At 28.4% G+C, this 27,075-nt stretch overlaps 3 protein-coding genes across 3 annotated transcripts; all 3 read left to right on the top strand.

Annotated features, from left to right (window-relative positions):
• The first annotated feature begins 10,206 nt into the window (after positions 1-10,206).
• LOC110663589 (protein DETOXIFICATION 12) lies at positions 10,207-14,225 on the top strand. Its single transcript, XM_021822954.2, has 7 exons — positions 10,207-10,652; positions 12,277-12,821; positions 12,949-13,035; positions 13,159-13,215; positions 13,322-13,560; positions 13,743-13,948; positions 14,041-14,225. Exons 1-7 carry the CDS (start codon positions 10,371-10,373, stop codon positions 14,101-14,103), a joined length of 1,479 nt encoding a protein of 492 aa, XP_021678646.2. The 5' UTR covers positions 10,207-10,370; the 3' UTR covers positions 14,104-14,225.
• A 4,169-nt stretch (positions 14,226-18,394) lies between these two features.
• On the top strand, positions 18,395-21,099 carry LOC110663588 (protein DETOXIFICATION 12). Its single transcript, XM_021822953.2, has 7 exons — positions 18,395-18,739; positions 19,097-19,641; positions 19,762-19,848; positions 20,029-20,085; positions 20,192-20,430; positions 20,525-20,730; positions 20,847-21,099. Exons 1-7 carry the CDS (start codon positions 18,473-18,475, stop codon positions 20,907-20,909), a joined length of 1,464 nt encoding a protein of 487 aa, XP_021678645.2. The 5' UTR covers positions 18,395-18,472; the 3' UTR covers positions 20,910-21,099.
• A 1,735-nt stretch (positions 21,100-22,834) lies between these two features.
• On the top strand, positions 22,835-25,182 carry LOC110663587 (protein DETOXIFICATION 14). The gene is made up of 7 exons (XM_021822951.2): positions 22,835-23,211; positions 23,335-23,879; positions 24,018-24,104; positions 24,188-24,244; positions 24,333-24,571; positions 24,671-24,876; positions 24,979-25,182. Exons 1-7 carry the CDS (start codon positions 22,969-22,971, stop codon positions 25,039-25,041), a joined length of 1,440 nt encoding a protein of 479 aa, XP_021678643.2. The 5' UTR covers positions 22,835-22,968; the 3' UTR covers positions 25,042-25,182.
• The last annotated feature ends 1,893 nt before the right edge of the window (positions 25,183-27,075 follow it).

Genomic DNA, 27,075 nt, shown 5'->3' on the forward strand with positions numbered 1-27,075 from the left:
GGGGAAGGGAAGAAGAAAAAGGAAAAGGCCGGTCCGATTCGATCGGTCCGGTTCGATTCGGCCGGTTCGATTCAGAATACAAAATTTTGAATTTTTACTCTGCCTCGGGACCGAAAACGAGGTCCAAAAATTCCGAAAAAATTCCAGAAAACTCAGAAAAATACGTAGACTCCAAATATATTTTTAGTTTTGCCACGTGGTCTTTAAATTAATTTTTAAAAATCATCAAAGTTTATATTTTCGGAAAATCGAATCCGATTTTTAAAATCCGAAAAATCTCAAAAAAATTCCTAAAATTTAAATAAAATTAAAATACCAAAATACTCATAAAAATTAAAATTTCGGGGTGTTACAATTAAATTATAGGTATATATAATTAGTACGGAAATGTTCAATGATTATTTAAAAAAAAAATTGCCATATAGGTAAAAAGTGATTTATTGATACTAAATTTGATAAATATCAATAAAATGAATTTTTTAAGATTAATTGAAATCTAATTGAATTTATTACCATTAGAATGAAATAAATTTCATTAATATAGGTGTTTAGCAATTCAACATAGATCTAAAATATTTCATTGTATCACTGATTGAAAGATGCTATTTATTTCTTAAATTATTAAAAAAAATTAATAAATAAAAAATAATAAAATAATTTATATAAAATAAAATCTAATGTATTAAAAATTCTTTATTATGGATAATTCAAAATTCTATTAAAAGTTGGTACTTGCATAATAATAATAATAATAATAATAATATATTTTTTTAAGAGAGATAGAACCAACTTTATTGACTTGAAAGTTTAGAAATTAATTAAACATTTTAAAGTAGATATTATTAAATATATTGGGCGTATATCCATTATTTTTCACATAATTCATTTTTCATATTATAAATAAGATTTTTTTTTACACACTACTTTTGTGTGAAAGATAATTTTATTATTAAAAAAATTTAACACAAAAATATATGAATCAATAAAATAATAAATATAAAATAATAAATAGTTACATTTATTACAAAATTACATTATAATAATAATTTTTTTATAATAAATTCACCTCTTATCATATTTACTCGTAAGTTTATAATTTTTTAAATTCATTGATATACTTTAATTTTAATTAATTTAAATTTAAAAATAATAAAATGCACGCACAATATACATGTCATGAAAAAAAATATATATTATAAAAGTGTTATATCATATAAAAAATTAATAAAAATTTATTAAATTTTAGGTACATATAATTAATACGGAAACGTTCAATGATTATTTAAAGAAAAATTGCCATACAGATAAAAAGTGATTTATTGATACTAAATTTGATAAATATCAATATAATGAATTTTTCAAGATTAATTGAAATCTAATTGAATTTATTTGTGACACCCCTTATCCGTCTACAGTATAGTCGAGTAAGATATGTCACACAGTGTACCGAAACACCCTATTTCATTTTAATCTTTTTTGTTCTTCTTTATTTAGTTTTATCATAGCTATGAAGTACAATTAGTGAAGTATAATTTATTTAAGTCATTTATGGAAAACATCAATTTATTTGAGGTTCCGCAAATTTTATAGAAAATCCGACAGAGTACCTGCTAAAAATGGAGAAAACAGTTCTTCGGAACCTGTGAAAACACTTCTAAAATTTTCAATCAATCAATCCCAAACTCCATTTCATCAACAAAATCTCAATATTTTTCAACAACATTTCCATTTCTCAATCATTCATTTCATATGATATTTATGTAAAAGTCATCAATAAATATTTACTTTTTCATTCAGAAGCACAATTTTTACTATTTACATTAATACCAAAATACATTACATAAGTCTTAATTACACATGAGAAAATAAAAGTTAATTATAAAATACCTAAAATAAAACCTAGTGTCCTACCAATGCACTGATGTCGGTGAGGTGACACGGATACTATGCAGAGCTGCAGAAGGTCTCACCCAGTCTGTGGTCTACTGGGCTCTCGGTCGGTCTCTCCAGAACCTACATGTGGCAAAAGCAACGCGCTAAGCAATAATGCTTAGTGGTGTCAATAATAAAATAAAAAGAAATAACAGAAAATAAATATGCAGTACATGTTCTGATATCTTATACAAACAATTTTTCTATAATTATTGGTAATCTTATTTGTTTTGTACTTGTTATATTCATAATTTCATTAAATTTATCCACTTCCATTTTTAGTTGCCCAAGTAACCTATACTGGATGACTGGACTAGATAAACAGGTAAACTGGCACTGGGTATCAAGTACCTTGGGCCGTCACACCATCGGTCACATATGTATCTCCCTGTGTGCAATAGAACAGCTAATGAACTGTAATAAATATTAGGCACAAGGCCAAGTATCATCACAATGTCAAAATGGCTAAAAGCCATAAAATCACAGAATGGCATATTGCTATGTGCAGTACTGCTAACTGAACTCTATTGGCATGCCAACCTATCCAAACCAACCTTACTAGGTGTACTAGGGCATGTTATACTTTTAAATTGTACAATTCTTGAAATTTAAGTTTAGGTGTTACTATTCATTTCATTAGTTAACTAAAATGTTGACTTTTGCATAGACAATAAGTACATTAGTTCTAATACTCCCAACATACCACATTTTACATTCTAAAGTTGTTGGTATTGGTTGCTAATACCATTTCTAAGCTTAGTGCTAGTTGTTCAAAATTTTCATATTTCAAGTCTTGTGTTTACTGTTCCATTGGTCATTTTCACAGTAGGAATTTGGCAAAGTTGTCAACATGAAAGTTGTTCCTTATTGTGTCTAGTTACATTTTTTTTTAAATCACTCCATTTGGAGTTTTGCAACTCAAGTTATGGCCTAAACACCATAACTAGCCTGATTGGACAGAATCCAAAATTCTGGGCAAAACTGGTTCTGCCAGATTTGGTAACCTAAGTTTGATTGGAAATTTGACTAGGTTATGGTCAGAATTTAGATTTGTGTTCTTCATGAAAGTTGTAGGTCAATGTCTCAGCTTTCTGCTGGTAAAATTTCAGGTCAATTAGACCTTTCTACATTGAGTTATGACCAAATAAATAAACACTGTTCATTTGATCATTTTGCCCAGGCAGAATGCAAGTCACCTGGATTAGGGCAATTTTTAGGTCAACTTGGTTTGGTTTTCTGGGCAGGGTTTCTATATCAAAGTTGTGTCATTATGTGTCTAGTTTCATGTCCAATTGGCCTTGCACTAATTGAACCTCTACAACTCCATTTATAACTGCCCAAACCTGTTGGACTCATGCTCAGTCCTGCAGGTCAGCCAAGGCAGTTCACCCACACTCAAATGCCAAGCCTCAACTCACTTCATTTACTCATCATACACATTCAAATAGTCACTAATTGACCATTATAAGGTTAATGAACCATCACATGAGCAAACTCTAATGTTGTTCAATTGTCCACATTTTCAAGGTTCATTCATGCATCACACTTGCATTTCACTTACTCTTACATGTTCAATCACTCATCTCATGCTATGGGCAGCTCATAAACACTTTACTTCAAGTAAATTCATCAAACCCTAACCATCCCTAGGCTGCCCAAATTGTAGGGATGAATATACATAAGTTTTATTTAATTTTTCTTACACTTTTCCACTTATCTCATGCCAATGAACATGAATCAAGTAAAAGAGATAGGAGATTGGACACTAACCTCTTTGAGCAGAATTTTTAGGTAACAAAACTTCAATCCTTTCTCTTCTTTTTGCTACAACTAGCTTCTCCAAGATGTGGGAATGATTTTTAGTGAAGTGAGTTTAGGGTTTTGTGGGGAGGAAGCTTAGGAAAATCAAGCTTTAAAAGAGAAAATGGAGAGAGAGCTTCTTGGCTATGGTGGACGGGAAATGAGGAAGAAGAGTGCAGTTTTTTCATTTCAATCTTCTGCCCATTTAACTCATTTTAAGTGGTTTATGGACATGTGTCACAATGTGATTGGATGAGAGTGCTTAGTGACATAAGCATGAGGTCAAAATTATAATTTTAATTCATTTTCTTTTCTTTTCTTTGCTACTCATTTTCAATTCAATTTTTAACAATATTTATTCATATTTTAGATCATAATAATTATTTACTTAACTGGACAAGTCGGTAAAAAATCATCTCTGAAGGATAAATGGCCAAAATGCCCTCCGTTTGGCTTAACAGACCAAAATTGTCTATACTGATTGAAAAAATTTTCTAAGCATTTTCTTGGCATTCTAATGCCATAGCTCAATAACCCTTCTCTGGAGTCTCAAAAATTATTTTATGAATTTTCCCTCGGGTCTAGGGCTCTTAGTTGCGAGAACCGCAACTTCCCACTGGGTTACCCATCACTAGGGCGCCGGCTCATTTAACTTGGTTGTATTTTATTTCTAAAATTTTTTCTAAATTTTTCTTATTAATATTTGAGTTAATTATGGTTCCTTACTTTAATTTAAATATTTTACCAGACGTTCTGACTGTTCGGACAGACACTGATCACCGGAACAATAGAATGTACGGAGTTGTTACTGGGAGGGTGTTACATTATTACCATTAGAATGAAATACATTTCATTAATATAGGTATTTAGCAATTCAACATAGATCTAAAATATTTCATTGTATCACTGATTGAAAGATTCTATTTATTTCTTAAATTCTTAAAAAAAATTTAATAAATAAAAAATAATAAAATAATTTACATAAAATAAAATCTAATGTATTAAAAATTCTTTATTATGGATAATTCAAAATTCTATTAAAAGTTGGTACATGTATAATAATAATAATAATATATTTTTTTAAGAGAGATAGAACCAACTTTATTGACTTGAAAGTTTAAAAATTAATTAAACATTTTAAAGTAGATATTATTAAATATATTGGGCGTATATCCATTATTTTTCACATAATTCATTTTCCGTATTATAAATAAGATTTTTTTTTTTCAGACACTACTTTTGTGTGAAAGATAATTTCATTATTAAAGAAATTTAAAACAAAAATATATGAATCAATAAAATAATAAATAGTTACATTTGTTACAAAATTACATTATAATAATAATTTTTTTATAATAAATTCACCTCTTATCATATTTACTCGTAAGTTTATAATTTTTTAAATTCATTGATATACTTTAATTTTAATTAATTTAAATTTAAAAATAATAAAATGCATGCGCAATATACATGTCATAAAAAAAATATAATAATAATAATTAATATATTATAATAATATTATATCATATAAAAAATTAATAAAAATTTATTAAATTATAGACACATATAATTAGTACGGAAATGTTCAATGATTATTTAAAAAAAAATTGCCATACAGATAAAAAGTGATTTATTGATACTAAATTTGATAAATATCAATATAATGAATTTTTCAAGATTAATTAAAATCTAATTGAATTTATTACCATTAGAATGAAATACATTTCATTAATATAGGTATTTAACAATGCAACATATATATAAAATATTTCATTGTATCACTGATTGAAAGATTCTATTTATTTCTTAAATTCTTAAAAAAATTTTAATAAATAAAAAATAATAAAATAATTTACATAAAATAAAATCTAATGTATTAAAAATTCTTTATTATGGATAATTGAAAATTCTATTAAAAGTTGGTACTTGTATAATAATAATAATAATATTTTTTTTTAAGAGAGATACAACTCAACTAAACTTTTATCCCAAAAATTTGGGGTCGGCTATATGGATTCGCTTTCTCCACTCTAAAAGATTTTGGGTTAAATCCTCAGAAATATGTAATGCTTCTATGTTATGTTGTACTACTCTCCTCTAAGTTAATTTAGGTCTACCCCTTTTTTCTTTCTATCATCTAACCTAATGTGCTTTACTTGTCTAACTGGAGCCTCTGTATGTCTATACTTCACATGACCAAACCACCTCAATCTTCCTTCTCTCAACTTATTTTCAATTGGTACCACTCCTACCTTTTCTCTAACACTCTCATTACGGACTTTATCTAGTCTAGTATGGCCATTCATCCACCTTAACATTCTCATCTCTGTAACTCTTATCTTAGACACATACGACTCTTTCAGTGCCCAACACTCACTACCATATAACATAGCCGGTCGTATGGCTGTACGGTAAAATTTTCCTTTCAACTTTTTGGGAATCTTACGATCATATAAAACTCCCGTGGCACGTCTCCACTTCAACCATCCGGCTTTAATCCTATGACTAACATCCTCCTCACATCCCCCATTTACTTCAAGGACTGAGCCTAGATATTTAAAGTGATTGCTTTGGGACAGTACAACTCCATTCAAACTAACTCCTTTCCTATCATCCGTTTGGCCTTCACTGAACTTGTAATGCATGTATTCTGTCTTCGTTCTACTTAACTTAAAACCCTTTGACTCTAGAGTACTTCTCCAAAGCTCTAGTTTTCTATTGACTCCTTCTCGTGTCTCATCTATCAGAACAATATCATTCGCAAATATTATGCACCAAGGAATACTCTCTTGTATCTGTTTCGTCAATTAATCTAAGACTAATGTCAAAAGGTAAGGGCTTATGACTGATCCTTGGTGTAATCCAATTGAGATTGGAAAATCTCTCGTGTCCCCTCCCACTGTACGCACAATAGTAGTTACTCCTTCATACGTTTTCAACACTTGTATGTAACTAATAGATATTCTCTTTTGTTTTAACACATTCCATAAGACATCTCTTGGAACACTATTGACTTTAAAGTTTAGAAATTAATTAAACATTTTAAAGTAGATATTATTAAATATATTGGGCGTATATCCATTATTTTTCACATAATTCATTTTTCATATTATAAATAAGATTTTTTTTTCAGAAACTACTTTTGTGTGAAAGATAATTTCATTATTAAAGAAATTTAACACAAAAATATATGAATCAATAAAATAATAAATAGTTACATTTGTTACAAAATTACATTATAATAATAATTTTTTTTATAATAAATTCACGTCTCATCATATTTACTCGTAAGTTTATAAATTTTTAAATTCATTGATATACTTTAATTTTAATTAATTTAAATTTAAAAATAATAAAATGCATGCGCAATATACATGTCATGAAAAAAAATATAATAATAATAATAATTAATATATTATAATAATATTATATCATATAAAAAATTAATAAAAATTTATTAAATTATAGGAACATATAATTAGTACGGAAATGTTCAATGATTATTTAAAAAAAATTGCCATACAGATAAAAAGTGATTTATTGATACTAAATTTGATAAATATCAATATAATGAATTTTTCAAGATTAATTGAAATCTAATTGAATTTATTACCATTAGAATGAAATACATTTCATTAATATAGGTATTTAGCAATTCAACATAGATATAAAATATTTCATTGTATCACTGATTGAAAGATTCTATTTATTTCTTAAATTCTTAAAAAAATTTTAATAAATAAAAAATAATAAAATAATTTACATAAAATAAAATCTAATGTAATAAAAATTCTTTATTATGGATAATTGAAAATTCTATTAAAAGTTGGTACTTGTATAATAATAATAATATATTTTTTAAAGAGAGATACAACTTAACTAAACCTTTATCCCAAAAATTTGGGGTTGGCTATATGGATTCGCTTTCTCCACTCTAAATGATTTTGGGTTAAATCCTCAGAAATATGTAAAGCTTCTAGGTCATGTTGTACTACTCTCCTCAAAGTCAATTTAAGTCTATCCCCCTTTTTTTTTTATCCTCTAACCTAATGTGCTCTACTTGTCTAACTGGAGCCTCCATATGTCTACGCTTCATATGACCAAACCACCTCAATCTTTCTTCTCTCAACTTATCTTCAATTGGCACCACTCCTACCTTTTATCTAATACTCTCATTACGGACTTTATCTAGTCTAGTATGACCACTCATCTACCTTAACATTCTCATCTCTGCAACTCTTATCTTGGACGCATACAACTCTTTCGGTGCCCAACACTCACTACCATATAACATAGCCGGTCGTATGGCTGTACGGTAAAATTTTCCTTTCAACTTATTGGGAATCTTATGATCACATAAAACTCCCGTGGCACGTCTCTACTTCAACCATCCGGCTTTAATCCTATGACAAACATCCTCCTCACATCCCCCATCTACTTGAAGGACTGAGCCTAGATATTTAAAGTGATTACTTTGGGACAGTACAACTCCATTCAAACTAACTCCTTCCCTATCATCCTTTTGGCCTTCACTGAACTTGCAATGCATGTATTCTGTCTTCGTTCTACTTAACTTAAAACCCTTTGACTCTAGAGTACTTCTCCAAAGTTCTAGCTTTCTACTGACTCCTTCTCGTGTCTCATCTATCAGAACAATATCATCCGCAAATATCATGCACCAAGGAATACTTTCTTGTATATGTTTCGTCAATTTATCTAAGACTAATGTAAAAAGGTAAGGGCTTATGGCTGATCCTTGGTGTAATCCAATTGAGATCGGAAAATCTCTTGTGTCCCCTCTCACTGTACGCACAATAATAGTTACTCCTTCATACATATCTTTCAACACTTGTATGTAACTAATAGATACTCTCTTTTGTTTTAACATATTTCATAAGACATCTCTTGGAACATTATTGACTTTAAAGTTTAGAAATTAATTAAACATTTTAAAATAGATATTATTAAATATATTGGGCGTATATCCATTATTTTTCACATAATTCATTTTTCATATTATAAATAAGATTTTTTTTTCAGACACTACTTTTGTGTGAAAGATAATTTCATTATTAAAGAAATTTAACACAAAAATATATGAATCAATAAAATAATAAATAGTTACATTTGTTACAAAATTACATTATAATAATAATTTTTTTTATAATAAATTCACATCTTATCATATTTACTCGTAAGTTTATAAATTTTTAAATTCATTGATATAATTTAATTTTAATTAATTTAAATTTAAAAATAATAAGATGCATACGCAATATACATGTCATGAATAATAATAATAATAATAATAATAATAATAATAATAATAATAATAATATAATAGTGTTATATCACATAAAAAATTAATAAAAATTTATTAAATTATAGATACATATAATTAGTACGGAAATGTTCAATGATTATTTTTAAAAAAAATTGCCATACAGATAAAAAGTGATTTATTGGTACTAAATTTGATAAATATCAATACAATGAATTTTTCAAGATTAATTGAAATCTAATTGAATTTATTACCATTAGAATGAAATACATTTCATTAATATGGGTATTTAGCAATTCAACATAGATCTAAAATATTTCTTTGTATCACTGATTGAAAGATTCTATTTATTTCTTAAATTCTTAAAAAAATTTTAGTAAATAAAAAATAATAAAATAATTTGCATAAAATAAAATCTACTGTATTAAAAATTCTTTATTATGGATAATTCAAAATTCTATTAAAAGTTGGTACTTGTATAATAATAATAATAATAATAATAATAATTTTTTTTTTAAGGGAGATAGAACCAACTTTATTGACTTGAAAGTTTAGAAATTAATTAAACTTTTAAAGTAGATATTATTAAATATATTGGGCGTATATCCATTATTTTTCACATAATTCATTTTTCATATTATAAATATTTTTTTTTTCAGACACTACTTTTGTGTGAAAGATAGTATTCCATTATCTTCTCATTCTAAATTTATTTTTCAACTCCATTTGCTAAACGTATCCAAGCCGTGGTGTTTTCATTATACCCCCACTGTCAGTGTCGGCTTGCAACCCGCCATTTTAAATGTCAGTTTTGCTAAAAAATTTGACGCTTTGTCAGAATTTACTCTGGTTTGAGAAAAATTTTCCCACAATCCCTGCGTCAAGAGTTTTTTTTCTTTCACTATGGATTGGAAAAAGCTTCTATCATGTCTGTCACCCAGTCACTGTATCCTCCTTTTTAAGGATTTTTCTTAGTCGATCAACGCCAACTTTTACTTGTTAAATTAAAGATCAGTGTCAATGGAATTATAATTAATTTATTTTAATTTAAATTTATATAAATAATTAAATTATTTTATATATTAAAATAATTAATTAAATTAATATTTAATTAATCACTTATATTTATAATTTTTTCGATGTAAAATTTATAATTACTTAATTTATTATAAACTCAAAACAGTTAATGGATCACCTATTAAATATATAACCCTGCATGCTTTGTGTTTTCTAGGCAAGAAATTTTCATTTTCATCTCTTCTACTCAAATTCCAATCTCAAAATACTGAGACAGCCAGCAATCGAGAGTGCCTGAAAACAGAGCAGGCTAATAGGAACAACCCATATAATTATTTCCATGGGAGACACAGCAGAGAATAAGGGCATGGAAGAGAGTCTCTTTATCAAAGAGATATACGACGAAAGAGATGGCGATTCTTCAGCTACTCTAACATGGCAATTGTTCTGTCAAGAAGTGAAAAAAATGGGTTTCATAGCAGGACCCATGGTCGCTGTGGTTCTCTCTCAGTACCTCTTGCAAGTTATTTCCATGACTATGGTTGGTCACCTTGGTGAACTTGCTCTCTCTAGCACCGCCATAGCCATTTCTCTCTCTAGTGTCACTGGTTTTAGTCTCATCGTAAGTCCTTTTCTTCTTTCCCCTCCCCTCCATGCCCTTTCCACCTTTTCTCATCATTTTGTTTTTGGGTTCTTCTATCTGCCATTTTCAATGCTGAATTGCTGATTTTTTTTAACCCTTCTTTATTTTTTTTTTCTTTCTCTTTCTTGAATTAATGTGCATCGTTAAGAATAAGAATCCAACCTGTTTTCTGTCTAAATTAATTCTTGTTTATAGGTATACTTTGTCTACTTCTGCGGTGTTGGTTTGTATGCCGAATATGTTATTGTCTGTTTACAATTCTTTTAATAGTCTCAACTTTAAATAGAAAACCCATATTTTGTTTGGCGAGAAAAGAAAGTAGATTTACTGGTGGTGTAGCCTAGTTGGTTTCTCCATTTATGTGTTCAGTAGAAGAACTCAAGCTGAACATGCATAATCCTTATCTTTAGATCTTACTTATAATATTGAGTTTTTAACTTGACCAATTTTTTTATGGATAAACGTTCTTTTCTGAGAGCAACAATAGATATAAACTTAGGATATGCTGATAAGGATATCCTGAACAAGCTTAATTATAGCTTATCGTGAGAAAATAGAAAACTGAAAACCATGGACTGTGGACTTTCCCCAAAGTCATACTAAACATTAAAAATTTAATGATAGCATATTGTACAACTTTGTTGGCATCATTTTCTTTTCATGATTTTTTTTTCAATCTATATATACTTTTTAATGGCAAAAGAAAGACATCACTTAGATGTATAGTGATTTTCTTTGCAAATTCATGCCCATGTTAGATATTGACTTCCTGATTTAAGCTGTCACCACCAAACATTAGAGAATATAATAGTTGTTTTTTTTTCCCCTCAAAAGGGTTATAATTGGTTTTGACAAGTGAAAATTTAGTGTGCATGGGGATTTAGAGAGTGTAAGGTAGTTAACGCAGGAGAAACAAAATTGGATTCTACCTCTCAATTCATGGTTTTAGTGAGTCATTGTCAAAAAAAAAAAAGGCTTTTGTTTTCCTCCGTCTTTTTTCAGTTTTTTCTACAAAAGCCAATTCCATATGTTATAATACCATTAAATAAATTCATCATTCAAAACCTTGGGAAGCAAGTAGATCAGTGAGCTGGATGCGACACTACTGTAACTTGTCAGATTTGATATTGTCCTCTACCATTAAATTTCTTTGAAATATATTTGCCCTTTGTCTTTTATAATGAGAAAACTATCATATATACAAATGGGATAAATAAACTAGTATATATGCTATATATCATTCGGGTGATAAGGACTTTGGAATTTGTACATTGAATCCAATGGCTGGTTTTATGAACTTTTTTTTTTTATTATTGGTATATCTTGTAATACGTTAAAAGTGCTCGACCACTGAATCTAATAGCTGGTTTTATGAACTATAAAAAATACTATCACATAGAAACATGAAATTAACAGTAATGGTAAAAAAAAATCTTGTCACTATTAAGAGTCAATAAGGTAAGAATTATTTGTTTGGAACAAATAGAGAAAACATCAAGCACCACAAGCAAAATTTTAATGCAGATTCGATTTTATGTTAGAAATAATATGAGTTGTAGTTTGCCAGTAACAGAACCTTGTGATTTTTGTATTTATCACACAGCTGGGGATGGCAAGTGCATTAGAAACTTTATGTGGACAAGCTTATGGAGCTAAACAATATCAAAAGCTAGGAATTCAAACTCAGACTGCTATATTCTGCTTAATCCTAGTTTGCATCCCTCTTTCTGTGATATGGATTAACATGGGAAAGATACTTGTTTTCATTGGCCAAGACCCTACAATTTCACATGAAGCTGGTAAATTTACAATGTGGCTAGTTCCTGCACTCTTTGCCTATGCAACTCTTCAGCCTCTTGTTCGATACTTTCAGACACAGAATTTGATCTTCCCAATGCTCCTAAGCTCTTGTGGGGCACTTTTTTTCCACATACCTCTCTGTTGGGTTTTAGTATTCAAGTCAGGACTAGAAAACGTTGGAGCAGCTTTTGCGATTTGTATTTCAGATTGGCTGAATGTAATTTTTCTTGGACTATACATGAAGTACTCTTCCGCCTGTGCCAAAACTCGTGCCCAAATTTCTATGGAGTTATTCCACGGGATCGGAGAATTCTTTCGCTTTGCTATCCCTTCTGCCGTGATGATCTGGTAATTAATCTCTCTTTTCTCTGCGTATACTTATCATAGAAAAAGTTATTATTATTATTATTATTATTATTATTATTATAGCAGGCATTTATAATGTTTGATGCATTAATCGCGTTGATGATTGTAGCCTTGAATGGTGGTCATTTGAGCTGCTTGTGTTGCTCTCAGGACTCTTACCAAATCCAGAGCTTGAAACTTCAGTCCTATCTGTGTGGTATGTTTTCATTCAGGCTAGTATGGTTCACTTTGAAAATGTGATTAGCAATTATTAATTAGCAAGCAATTCTTGGAATAGAATTCCATTTTTTCTGATATATTCTCTCTTTTTCTTCTACAGTCTCACAACTATTTCTACACTCTATGCAATTCCATATGGATTTGGTGCTGCAGTAAGGTCTGGCTTTGTACTAATACATGCACATAGATGCCATTTAGCTTCATTGTATAATATAACTGATGATCTTTTTATCGCATTTGATAATATCTTGTTTTATACATAGCACTAGAGTCTCAAATGAACTAGGAGCAGGAAACTCACAACTAGCACATTTTGCTGTTTATGCTGTGTTGTTTCTTGCAATAGTGGAGACTACTATAGTAAGTGCGACCCTCTTTGCCACCCGCCATGTTTTCGGCTATGTTTTCAGCAATGAAAAGGAAGTAGTGGATTATGTCACGACCATGGCTCCTCTGGTTTGTTTGTCAGCCATAATGGATAGCTTACAAGGGGTGCTTTCAGGTAAGAACTCCTTTTCTCTGTCAATAAGTATTCTTTTTTGTAGAAATGCAAGTTCTGCATCAATCTAACCAATGAGTTTCAGCTCAACAGTAATGGAGTTATCTCCAAATCCGTGAGGATATGAGTTAAAAAAAAAAAATTATGCATCAATTTGTGTATAACATTCCTTGAGCTTGTTTCAGGAGTTGCAAGGGGTTGTGGATGGCAGCATGTGGGGGCTTTTATCAACCTGGCGGCCTTCTATCTTTGTGGGATTCCAGTGGCTGCAATATTGGGTTTCTGGGTGAAGTTAGGAGGTATGGGCCTTTGGATTGGAATACTAGTTGGTGCCTTTACACAAACAATTCTTCTTGCTGCTGTTACGAGCTGCTTAGATTGGGAAAGACAGGTATGTTATCCAATCCATAGCCTTTAACAGCTGCTTTGGGATGCTGCAAGAAATTTTGGTCATTGATATATAGATTGTTCTCTGGAATGCAGGCAAGCATGGCAAGGGAAAGGTTATTTGGAGGAAGATCTTTGGTTGACAATGGAATAATGTGAATTAAAAGATATGGACTAATACGGTAACAAATACAAGGAATGCATGCTGAATAATTACCCAAATACAATTGATGGACTAATATTGTAGTTGGGATTGTATAATATATTGTAGTATAATATAATTTAGAAGCATATTTCCGATGACTTAACCTAAAATCATTTAGAGTGGAGAAAGAGAATCCATATAGTCAATTCTAAATTTTGGGATAAAAATTTAGTTTAGTTTAGTTTAGTTGAGTATACAATTAATTAATATTTATTTATATAATTAATTAAATTAACATTACAATTAATATTTTAATTTAAATAATTAAATATATTATTTATAATACTATAATAATATTATATTATATATAAAAAATTAACAAAATATTATATATAAAATAAATTAAATTACGAGTATACATAACGAGTATGGTAATGTACAAAAAAATTAGTTTATACGAGTTTTTTGAAGCTCAATTCGATAAAAATTCAGCTCGGTTTAACTCATTTAGAAAATGAATTGAGTTCAAGTTCAAATTTTAGACTCAATAGATGAGCCTAATTCGAGTTTATTAGTATTTGATCCGATAAAACTTGTGAGCTGGCGCATTTATAGTTTCGTGGGATAGCTCGTAAATACGCTCGTTGAATACACTCGTAGACATGCTTATTTATAAAAAATTTATATTAATTATTGTATTTCATTATATTGTAAATTTTTATTATTTTATTTCGAAATGTTCTAAAAATATATATGGTTTAAAATTATGATATAATTAATATATAAAATATATTTATTAAATATATATTTATTTATAATTTAAAATTAATTTTTTTATGAAAATTATGTTATTTTTTATATGAGAGCTAATTAAAATTACGTTTTGTGAACAAGCTAAATTTAAACTTATAAATATTCGGCTTGAGTTTGACACGAATTGAACTCGAGTTTGACTCGAATTTGAATAAATTTTTATGAAGCAACCTTGAACTCTTTAAAACTCGACTTGATTTACTACAAGGAAACAATAACACCAATAGTAACCTTGAAATTAGTAAATCGAGTTTTATTTATTTTTCTTGCAATTTAAACCTGTTGCCTTCATTCAAATTGATTGAGATCTAAGGTTCACAGTAGGGTTGATAACAAGTCAAGTTTTTGTGATTATCTGATTTGATCGAATTTTAATAAGATAGGTTTAGATAATATATAATCGGGTTTAAAATGGATTCGGATTTAAAATTTAATACCCGCGATGGATTAGAGTCGGATATAGATTTTTTATGTTGGGTAAAAAATATATAAAATTAAATAGGTTCAGATATTTATCGGATAATAATAATCGGGTTTAGAACGAATTCAGGTAATTAAGAATAAATTTTAATTTGATTCAGGGCAGATTCAAATTTTGAGAATATTAATTAGATTCGAGTTCGAATAAAGTAATTTTCGCAGATACTCTACCTGTTATCATTCCTAGTTAACAGTAGATTCCTTGTCCTGTTAAATTAAGCACGGAAGATCTTCAAATCTACCATAACTTTCCCTTGTTCTGCAAGGATTGGTATCCTCTTAAATTTGAAGTTTTATATATTAACTAAAAAGTGACTCAGACTAACAAATCAACATGGGAGACCTTATATAGTTTCTTGATTAAGAACCAAAATGCATTATATATATATACACATTGAAAAATAAAAGATATAGGTTTTGAATATTGAATTAATTAAATTTGAACAATAATAATTGACAGTCTTGCATTTATCGATATATATTATAAGGTGGAAAAATTTCACGTAAAGCAATGTAAAATAATATTAAAATTTTAAGTTTTTGTAAAAAAAAAAATTATTATATTTTATCAATTAATTTTAATTTGATGATATTAAAATTATTTTAAAACTATGATATCTTAAATTTAAATATTAATTGAATTTAAATAAAAAATCATATTACATTTTCTCATATTTATATATAAGGGTGATGAATTAAGTTATTTTAGACTCAACTTAATTCAATTCACCTTGAAAATCTTATCTTTTGGCTTGTTTGATAAATGAGTTGAACTTAAATTCATTAAGGTTCAAGCATGCTTATTTATAAATATATTTTTATTAATTATTGTATTTCAACGTAATATAATATTTATTTTATTTATAAATATTTTAAAATTAATATATTATTTAAAACTATAATATAATGTATTTATAAATTAAAATATAGTTATTTATAATTTAAATTTAATTTTTTAATTAAATTAATTTTTATATAAAAATTACTTAGTTTAAACTTTATAACCTTAAACTAAAAATTCACTAAGTTGCAAATGAGTCGAGTTATTTGCAAGAATTATTTGAAACTTAATTTAATAAAAATTTAGTATGACTCGATTCATTTTTTAAACAAATTAAGTTTAAACTTATTGATATTTAATTTGAGCTCAAAAAATTTTTAATAAAATAAATATATATGAGTTTTTCAAAATCAACTTTCATTCGGTTTGATTCATTTATAATTTATTTAGTTATTGATCGATAATAATTTAACTTTAAAATATGATTTAATAATAATAATTTAATAATGAGTTGAGTTGCATCCCGAATTGATTTTGCAGGGAAAAGCATTATGAACTTTTGACTTATAATATATTTTTTTAATTTATAAATTAATTTGAAAATAAATAAATAATTATTTAAAAAAATTATTTAAAATTAATTTTTAAATAATTTAAGTATTTAATTAAAAAATATTTAAAAATAATTTAATTTATTAAAATAATAAAAATATATAATTAAATGCTGTAGCAGTTGTAATGAAAATAAATGTAGTATTAATATTTTAAAAAAAATTATTAAGATAATATAAAATTTTATTTAATTAAAATATAAATTTAAAATAAATAAATAAATTATTATTTATAACTTTTAATTCATTTTAAATATTTTTTAAATTTATAAATTAATTCAACCACTAATTTATTAATATTTTTGATTCATAAATAGATTTAACTCATATATATAAATTAAATTAAACACTTTTTGTCTATTAGAAAAAAAAATTATATATTTAAGTTTTAATACAACTAAACTAAACTCAATTAAATCTTTATTTTAAAAATTTGGAGTCACCTGTGTTTGAGTCTTAACGAAAAACACAAAAAAAAGCTATGTATACAATTGGATGATTTGTCCACATCATCCAGCACAAGGGAATGAAGTGGTTGTTGTCATTTGTCATTGAGTTTAAGTGGGAGAGAATATTTCAATCAAAAGCTCACCACTCGCAATTAATTGTAAACAACATCGTTCCTTATTCATGTGCTGCCATTAGCATAAAAACAAATCTCAAGCACTAATTGAAAATGCCTACATTAAATATTATATAATTACTTACTTTTAAATCTTTTAAAAGGATTTTTTTTTAATATAATTTTAATGTGGGATTCAAGATTTTGATAGTTTTATTTCTTATGTATTTGATACATAATCTATTAACAACAGCAGTGAGATCAAAACGTAATATTCCCTCCATTTATTTTTGTTTTTTATTTAATATTTTTATACAGTAATTAATAAAATAATGAAATTATTTAAATTATAATAAAAATATTTTTAATTTAATTAAATTGTTCTTTATCTTATTTAATTAAGAAAAAGAAAAGAAAGTGATAAAATAAGTTATAAAAAATTATAAAAATAATTATTATGCTTAAAAGAGATAAAATTAAAATTAAAAAAATAAATTAATATATCTTAAATGAAGTTGAGTGTTTGATCATCGTGAATGAAGAAGATACCCATTGAGAATACGTTACTTTTTAATGAGTTAACTCGATACGAATAAAATTAATTATAATTTATTGGGTTGGAATAATCTGGAAAATATTAAAAAAAAAAACAATTAGCCAGGGAGGGAGAACAATAATGACAATAGTGGCATGGGTATTAAATAGCTTTTTATTTTGAAAATGAAATAATGCTAAAATTGACGTCTGCTCTTATGTTCAACTTAGTCTATTGTTAATTTTATATTTTAATTAGTTAAATTAATAACATATTTCTATGTCTATGTCAAATAATTTTAAGTACGCATTTCTCTGACATAAATTAAATCAAATACTAATAGATAAAAATGGAAGTTCTCATCTGGACTAGCATATTGGGTTGTTCTCCTTTAATTTTTTTTTTCAAACGATGGACTGTTAATTCTAAATTTAAAAGAAAGCTTAGCTGGATGGATCCATGATGTGATACTTCCCAAAAAAACCTTAGCCGCTAGTGAAAAATCCAATGGTTGGTACCTACCCTTTCTTTATCTTCCCTCCATTAATTTCATTGTCCTGTTGCTCTTATTCGACTCCCTGTGACAGGCAGCTAGGAATCCATGGAAGACTCAGAGAAAAGCTTGGAGGAGACTTTACTACCAAAACAGAGAGAAGATGAAACGCAAAGTTCAGCTCTAACTTGGGATGTGTTCACTCAAGAATGCAAAAAACTATGTTATATAGCAGGTCCCATGGTGGCTGTGACTTTATCCCTTTACTTGATTAACGTTATATCAATGATGATGGTGGGTCACCTCGGTGAACTTGCTCTCTCTAGCAGCGCCATAGCCATCTCTCTCTCTTCTGTTACTGGCTTCAGTCTCATGGTAATTAAAATATCCATTTGTGTCTTCCCATATCTAAGTTTTCCTTATGGCTCATGTTTCTTGACGATCTTTTCTTTGTCCTGCGTGTAAGTTCTAACTTCACTTGAATGCATGGTCATTAAAGCTAGAAGATTCGCAAGAAGTGAAAAACCCAGAAATTAGTATCCTGATTCAAGCGAATGCTGCCTTTTGGTAGATAATTTTACCTGGAGTAATGGGTTCTGCCCAAATCTTTCTCCCAATAAAAAAAATAGAAGTTAAACAAAATCTTGAACAGAAAATCTGATTTGAATAGCAGAGATATTGAATGAAATGATTCGAATTAGTAATTATTAGCAATTAAATCTTTTATTACAGGTTGGAATGGCAAGTGCTCTAGAAACTCTGTGTGGGCAAGCATATGGGGCAGAGCAATATCGGAAACTTGGAACCCAAACTTACAGTGCTATCTTCTCTCTAATCTTAGTCGCTCTTGCTGTGTCTTTGCTGTGGTTCAACATGGAAAAGCTGCTCATACTACTTGGCCAAGATCCATTAATTGCTCATGAAGCCGGCAAATTTACAAGCTTACTTGTTCCGGCTCTCTTTGCTTATGCAATTTTTCAGCCGCTTACTCGATACTATCAAACACAGAGCTTAACCATTCCCATGCTCATAAGCTGTTGTATTACACTTTGTTTGCACGTACCCTTATGTTGGATCCTAGTATTCAAATCTGGACTTAAAAACCTTGGAGGGGCATTGGCTATCAGTATTTCGCATTGGTTGAATGTGATTTTTCTTGCATCATACATGAAATTTTCTTCTGCGTGTGCAAAAACTCGTGTTCCAATTTCTATGGAGCTGTTCCAGGGAGTTGGGGAGTTCTTCCGCTTCGCCCTCCCTTCTGCTGTAATGATTTGGTAAATTATCACCCTTCTTTTATTTTTTTGAACCCACTATTTAGCTTAAAGAGTGATTAATACTATTAATTCTGTCCTCAGACAACCCTTAACGTTTGTGTTTCTTGTTGATAACCGTAGCCTGCAATGGTGGTCATATGAATTTGTAATCTTGCTGTCAGGCCTCTTACCAAATCCACAGCTTGAGACTTCAGTCCTGTCTATATGGTAATCTATCCCTTACTATTAACTGTCCGTGTGATATCATCTTACTGCAACAGCAATCGGGAAATTTTTGTTTATATCCAGTCTCGCATTTCTATCTTAACTCTGATAAACTGGGTTTATGTAAGTTTTTCCTTACATATATGTTTGATCAAACTTAATATTTTCAAATCTTGCAAACAGTCTTACCACGATTGCAACCCTCTATTCATTTCCATATGGGCTAAGTGCTGGAGTGAGGTTTGCTCCTTTACACGTACAGCTTTTTGTTTTTTCTCTTTTTCTTTGGGAGGGAGGAATGGACTGGATACTGAACTCAGGACTCCACATGCAATTATCTGTGCAGCACTAGAGTCTCAAATGAATTAGGAGCTGGGAAACCACAAGTGGCACGCAAAGCTGTCTGGTGTATGATGTTTATTACGGCTGCAGAGTTGATTCTGGTGAGCGGAACTCTCTTTGCAAGCCGGCATATATTTGGCTACACTTTTAGCAGCGAGAAAGAAGTGGTGGACTCTGTATCATCCATGGCTCCTCTGGTTTGTTTGTCTGTTATCATAGATGGATTACAAGGCGTCTTTTCAGGTTTTCCTGTCAAATATCAAATAATTAAGCAAATTAATGCTTTAAGTTACAAACGATAAATTTCTGAAAATAAAGGGTTGTATTGATTTATCAGGTGTTGCAAGGGGCTGTGGTTGGCAGCATATAGGAGCTTACATCAATCTAGCAGCACTATATCTGTGTGGAGTTCCAGCAGCAGCCATACTTGGATTTTTGTTCCAGCTCAAAGGAAGAGGCCTTTGGATTGGCATAAGTATTGGGGCACTTTTGCAAGCAGTACTGCTTTCTTTAGTCATCATTTATACGGATTGGGAAAAACAGGTGGGGAATCCCTCCATTTCTTGAGCTTTTTTCCATGGAAACTATAGCAAAGAAGTTAAAAAAAATTGATTATTGATTTTTTTTTCTTGATATGTAACTATATATATATATTGCAGGCAAGCAAGGCAAGAGAAAGGATATTTCAAGGAAGATCTTCAGTGGAAAATCTTACAATATGAACAAGAAATTTAGCTAATTTTGTATGTGGTAGTTTGTAATAGATAAAACTTTGCTTGGAATATATATATATATATATTTTTTAAGAATTGAAGGTGAACTTAATCAGTTTTCTGAAATTGATTGTAATAGACCTGGTCACGGTCCAGTTTGGACTGTGAATCGAATCAAGATTAGGAATTCTTGATTAAATTGGGTTAACAGTTTCGTTTCTTAAATCAGATCATAACTAGTTCTCTTTCTAAATCAGAATTAGAATTTGCAATTCTAAATCAGAATGCTAGATTCAAAACTTTTAAAATCTTATTTTTTTAACATATTTTTGAGATTATTTAGATGATTGCAAACATTTTTAATTTTTAGATCGTTTTCAAATAAGGTACATAATATAAATTTTTAAAATTAATTAATAAAATTTTAATTTTTAATTTTATTAAAATCTAATGAATTTAAAATTATACTCTTTGATATTTAAGGTATAGAAATATCTAAAAAGAATTTCTTTTTAATTGATGAATTTTTATGAATTTTGTTGTTGTCGTCACAATATTATTATTATTATTATTATTATTATTATTATTATTATTATTATTATTATTATTAAGCCTCTTGACAAAAAAGTTAAATTTTATTACATTTTAATAATTTTATCCAATTATTTTAATTATTAAAGGTTGAAACACGATATTATTTAATTAAAATAAATTCTTGAGTTTGGTAATTCATGAATGGTTATAATTACATGACACGTCATATTTTAAAATGCTTATAAGTTTATCATGTACAATAAGACTGTAATTATATGTTTTGTTATTGATAACTACGATTGATTGTAATATTGCGAAAAAAAAAAAGAAAAATAAATTATTATTTTCATGTTAACTAAGAAATTATATAGTTAAATTATATATTTTTATTACTTATTTTATTTTATTTTTACACTTTGTTGTAATAAATTTATATATTAATAAAAATAATATTTGACTTTTATTTATAATTTTATTAAATTTAAAAATTTCAAGAATGTTGATATAAAATTCATATTGAGAATCAAAATCAAAATCAAAATCACTTCAAAATTAAATTGGAATCGGCCAGAAATCATGATCTAATTGAAACCAATTCAAATAAATTCGGATTGATTTTGGTTGAAACCCCCAAAGGCCAAGGAACCTGCGAAATTTATTACCAATAAAATAATTCTTTAGAAATTTTTTTTTAACGAAGGATATTAACTATTGACTCTAATATAATTTAGTCTTTTTTTATTATTTTGAGAACTTTTATATTAACTTTTGAAATTTAAAAAAAAAAACTTTTGAAAAAGGCATGCGATCATATTTTATCATTAGAAGTTTGTCCCTTTAGATATTAAGTTATAAAATATATAATTTGCATAAATTATAAGAAAATAATAAAATAATTATAAAATTTAAAGTATAACATGAAAAATCCCTAATGAAGAGGCAAATTAGATGTTGCATAGCCTTCCCGCATGAATTTTTGAGCTAATTATTAAATATATTTAAAATATTAAAAAATAATATTTATTTTATTATAAAAAATAATTTTTTTTTATAATAAAAAAAATAAAACTCATATAATTATGAAAGATAATATATATATCAGATATATTTATAATTCTTTGAATTTTTATTGTGACCGAAGAGAATCAAAATAGTCACAGGCTAAAATAAGAAATAAAATGTAAAATTTTTTTAATTATTTATGGTCATATAATGAGACAAATAAATTAGATGATATTTTGTTTTATTTTACAGCCCACCGAAACGCGTTTGGATTGATCATTAACAGCAAAAAAAAAAAAAAAACATAATACAAACAACTAAGCCCATTTTAAATAATAAAGTATTTTTTATATTTTAAATAAATTAAACGTTTTTATGATTTCTTTAAAGTGGAGATTTTTTTTTTCATCCAGACTCAATCTATGATAGATTGTGTCTTGATTCCAGTGTGTAGACATATAATGGTGTAAGAAAATTTAATTTAAGATTTAAAACTCTCTCTTTTTTCTTTTTCTTCAGTACAAAGAACAAAATGGAGAAGCAAATTCTACTGGGAGAGGCTGGAGAAGAGAAAACTCAGAGGATATCATGGAGAGGGTTGATTGAGGAAGTGAAGAGGATGGCATATATAGCAGGACCTATGGTGGTTGTAAATTTATCACACTATTTCTTGCAAATTATTTCCATAATGATGGTGGGTCATCTTGGTCAACTCTTTCTTTCTAGCACCGCCATAGCTATGTCCTTCTCTGTTGTCACTGGCTTCAGTCTCACCGTAAGTTCCCTTATTTTTTTTTTTTTGGTATTTCGAAAATTTTTAGATAAAATGGGGTGCCAAGATTTGATATGAGCATAAATCATGATTTGTTAATTTAATTTACCATGCAATGGCTAACAGTTTGGGATGTCAAGTGCACTGGAAACTCTATGTGGGCAAGCTTATGGAGCCAAGCAGTATCGACAATTTGGAATTCAAATCTATACTGCTATATTTTCTCTCAATGTTGTTTGTATCCCTCTCTCTATCTTATGGATCTGCATGGGAAAAATCCTTGTTTTCATAGGCCAAGACCCTTTAATCTCACAAGAAGCTGCTAAATTTACTACCTGTCTGATTCCTGCACTCTTTGGCTACGCAACCCTTCAAGCAGTCGTTCGATATTTTCAGATGCAGAGTTTGATATTTCCCTTGATTATAAGCTCCTTATTTACTCTTTGTTTCCACATTCTTGTCTGCTGGATTCTTGTGTTCAGTTCAGGACTTGGTAACCTTGGTGCAGCATTTTCAATTGGCATTTCATATTGGTTAAATGTGATTTTACTTGCATTCTACATGAGATTCTCTTCCAGTTGTGCAAAAACTCGTGCCTCAGTGTCCATGGAGTTATTCCAAGGAATTGGAGAGTTTTTTCGCTTAGCTATCCCTTCTGCTGCAATGATTTGGTAATTAATTTCTCCTCTGTTTTCATATAGTTTACCCCAAAAACGGAAATTGTTACAGATAGATACATAAGTACTTTAATTTCCTATTCCCTGACATTATATATATATATATTTTTTTTACCATGTTGATGATTGTAGCCTGGGATGGTGGTCATTTGAGTTTCTTACAATGCTTTCTGGGATTTTACCAAATCCAAGGCTTGAAATGTCTGTTCTTTCTGTTTGGTATGTTATTCTTTTCTGCTAATAAGATTCACCCACCTATTCTGCTTTGAATCCACTCAACATATCATTTCTTTTTTCAACAGTCTATCAACCATCTCAACACTTTATACAATACCAGATGGAATAGGTGCTGCAGCAAGGTTTATTTATTTTAAAACTCTCCTACACATAAAACAGTTGAATATTGCTGCTCTGCAACCAATTGATGATTGTGCTTCTGGTACACAGCACTAGAGTTTCAAATGAATTGGGAGCTGGAAATGCACGAGCAGCTTATGTAGCTGTCTGGTGCGCGATGTTTGTCACAACCACACAATCAATAATAGTGAGCTCAATCCTGTTCGCCACCAGGCATGTCTTCGGTTATGTTTTCAGCAATGAGAAACAAGTTGTGGATTATGTCACAGCCATGGCTCCTCTTGTATGCATATCTGTAATCTTGGGCAGCTTAGATGAGACCCTTTCAGGTCAATTAAAATATATATCTCCTGCGAGAAATAATATAGTTAATTGAATTCATTAGTACCAGAACATTATCTGTTAATACTTCTGGAAAAAATATGCAGGCATTGCTATGGGATGTGGGTGGCAGAACTATGGGGCTTATGTCAATCTAGTAGCATTCTATATTTGTGGAATGCCAGTGGCAGCCATGTTGGGATTTTGGTTAAATATGGGAGGAAAAGGCCTTTGGATTGGTATACTAGTTGGTTCCTTTCTGCAAAATGTTTTGCTTGGTATCATAATAACCTGTACGAATTGGGAAGAACAGGTCAGGACTTGCCTCCACTAGTAAACAATATTTTTTATTTTTTTTTTCGGTGATGTTCTGGTCTTTTCAGGATTTTTTGTGCGAATTCTTGTTGCGTTGCAGGCAATCAAGGCAAGGGAGAGGGTATTTGAGCGAAGATCGATAGCTGAAGATGGATCTGAGTGAAGCAAGAATTTTAGCAAGCGAAGATTGAGTTCAGTTCCGCAGATAGAATACTCATCACATGAGGAATAGTAGTTGTAAGTGCATGCAACAGCTGCTTTATTTTCAACACCAAAATGATGCTTAAAAACAAAAGCTCTTGACAATTTTTCTTTTATCCATTTTGAGCTACATTAGTACCTTTTGTTATTCTCCATAAGAACTTTGTAATAAATATAAAATTTAGCAAACCTCCTCTCTTTGAATTAGCTTTTAAGATGAAGTTAAACCCGATTCATATTTTCTCTGCATTTTTTTCATCCTTTTAGCAGGATAGGATGTCATAATTTTAGCATTTGATTTACTATAGAAGAACAATTATTTTTTGTGAAGTGATTTTATGCAACTGTGACACTACACATTTTACGCAACCATTGAATTGCTTTTGATTCACATAGGACTGATCATGATTAATAATTATAATAAATTCATTTTACATGCAATGATTGTATTCTAAAATTTCTCCACGAAGCATGGGAGGATTGATTGAATGACACCAAGTGGGTGCCATGGCACTGCAGGTAACAGGTTACAGTCTAGGAAACTTTGCAGAAAAATCAATTGACTTGGCTATTAACAGAATAATAATGTTTCCTTATTCTTTTTTTGAAATGTTTATTATTTTTGCATATATAATTTCGATCTATCATAAATTTAAAATATAAAATATATGATAAGACTCACTTATTAAATATATGAATTTTATTTATTATTAAATATCATATTTAAGCAAGAAAAAAAGTAACTGTTGTGTTAGGATATATTTGATATGGCATCGTAGAATTGTTTTTTTTTTTTTTTTAATCTTATAAAGAAACAAGATAAATAGAGATTTAATTGCAAATTTGCAATGGTTTCTTGCAAACAAAGCAGCGCAATAAAATATATATAATATGGGTTTGCTCTACATCTTATTCTATTAACATAGAAGAATTTCTACAGAGTTTTAATCTTTATATGACATAATAGTAATAGATTAATTTGCTTAAGGATTTATTCTTTTAGAGTCGAAATTAATATATATATATATATTTTTTTTTTCCTTATCGAATGCTGATTATTTTTATTAATTAAATTTATATAAATTTTAGGGTTTAATTGTAAAAGTTAACAAATTTTATGGTTTTTTTTTGGTAATTAACTTCAATTTGAGGTTTCTGATATAGTTTCTCTGGTGATGATATGGCAATATATGAAATTTCTATTAAGTATACTAATGATTTATTGACGGTCGAGTCAATTTGAAATATCAATTAAACGTGAGGATTTAATTGGTAATTATATAAACTTTAGAATTTAATTATAAAATTAGTAAATTTCAATGTTTTTGGTAATTAAGTCTAAAAAAATATAATAAAGGGTATTTTATTTTATTTTTACTAAAATTAACGATGACTTAACAATGATTTTCACGGTAAAAGGTAATATGTAGACTTATTAAAATGTTAAAGATTAAATAGATAAATTTTAAAAATATAAGAAGTAATCTTATGGATAATTTAACTCTATTACAAATTAGTCTTATGCAAAGGCTTGTTTTGTGATTATATGTATTTTATGGTTACTTGGCTTAAAATAAAGTAAATATTACTTTGTCACCAAAAAAAAAAGTGATTTAATTAAATTTTATAATTTATCTCATTAAATTTGTGTAAATTAGTACTTTTATTTTAAAATAGTCAACTAACTACGGAAAATTTTATTAACTTAATGAAAAAATAAATTTTTTCAATATTTTGAATTGTCATATTTTACACAATACCTTAAATTTTAATTAAAATAATAAATGTTAAATATAAAATATTAAATAAGCATATCTTATTTAATTTTGTTTATAATATTTTTTACATTCTTTTATGTGAAGAAATTTTACTTTTTTTTTTAAGTTAATAAATTTTTTATAATTAATTATCTTTTAAAAAAATATTTTATAAAAATGTAATAGATAAGTTATAAAATATCGTTAAATCATTTTATTTTTCATAATAAAATAAAATT

This window comes from Hevea brasiliensis, chromosome 13, assembly GCF_030052815.1.
Source record: "Hevea brasiliensis isolate MT/VB/25A 57/8 chromosome 13, ASM3005281v1, whole genome shotgun sequence".
Lineage (NCBI taxonomy): Eukaryota > Viridiplantae > Streptophyta > Magnoliopsida > Malpighiales > Euphorbiaceae > Hevea > Hevea brasiliensis.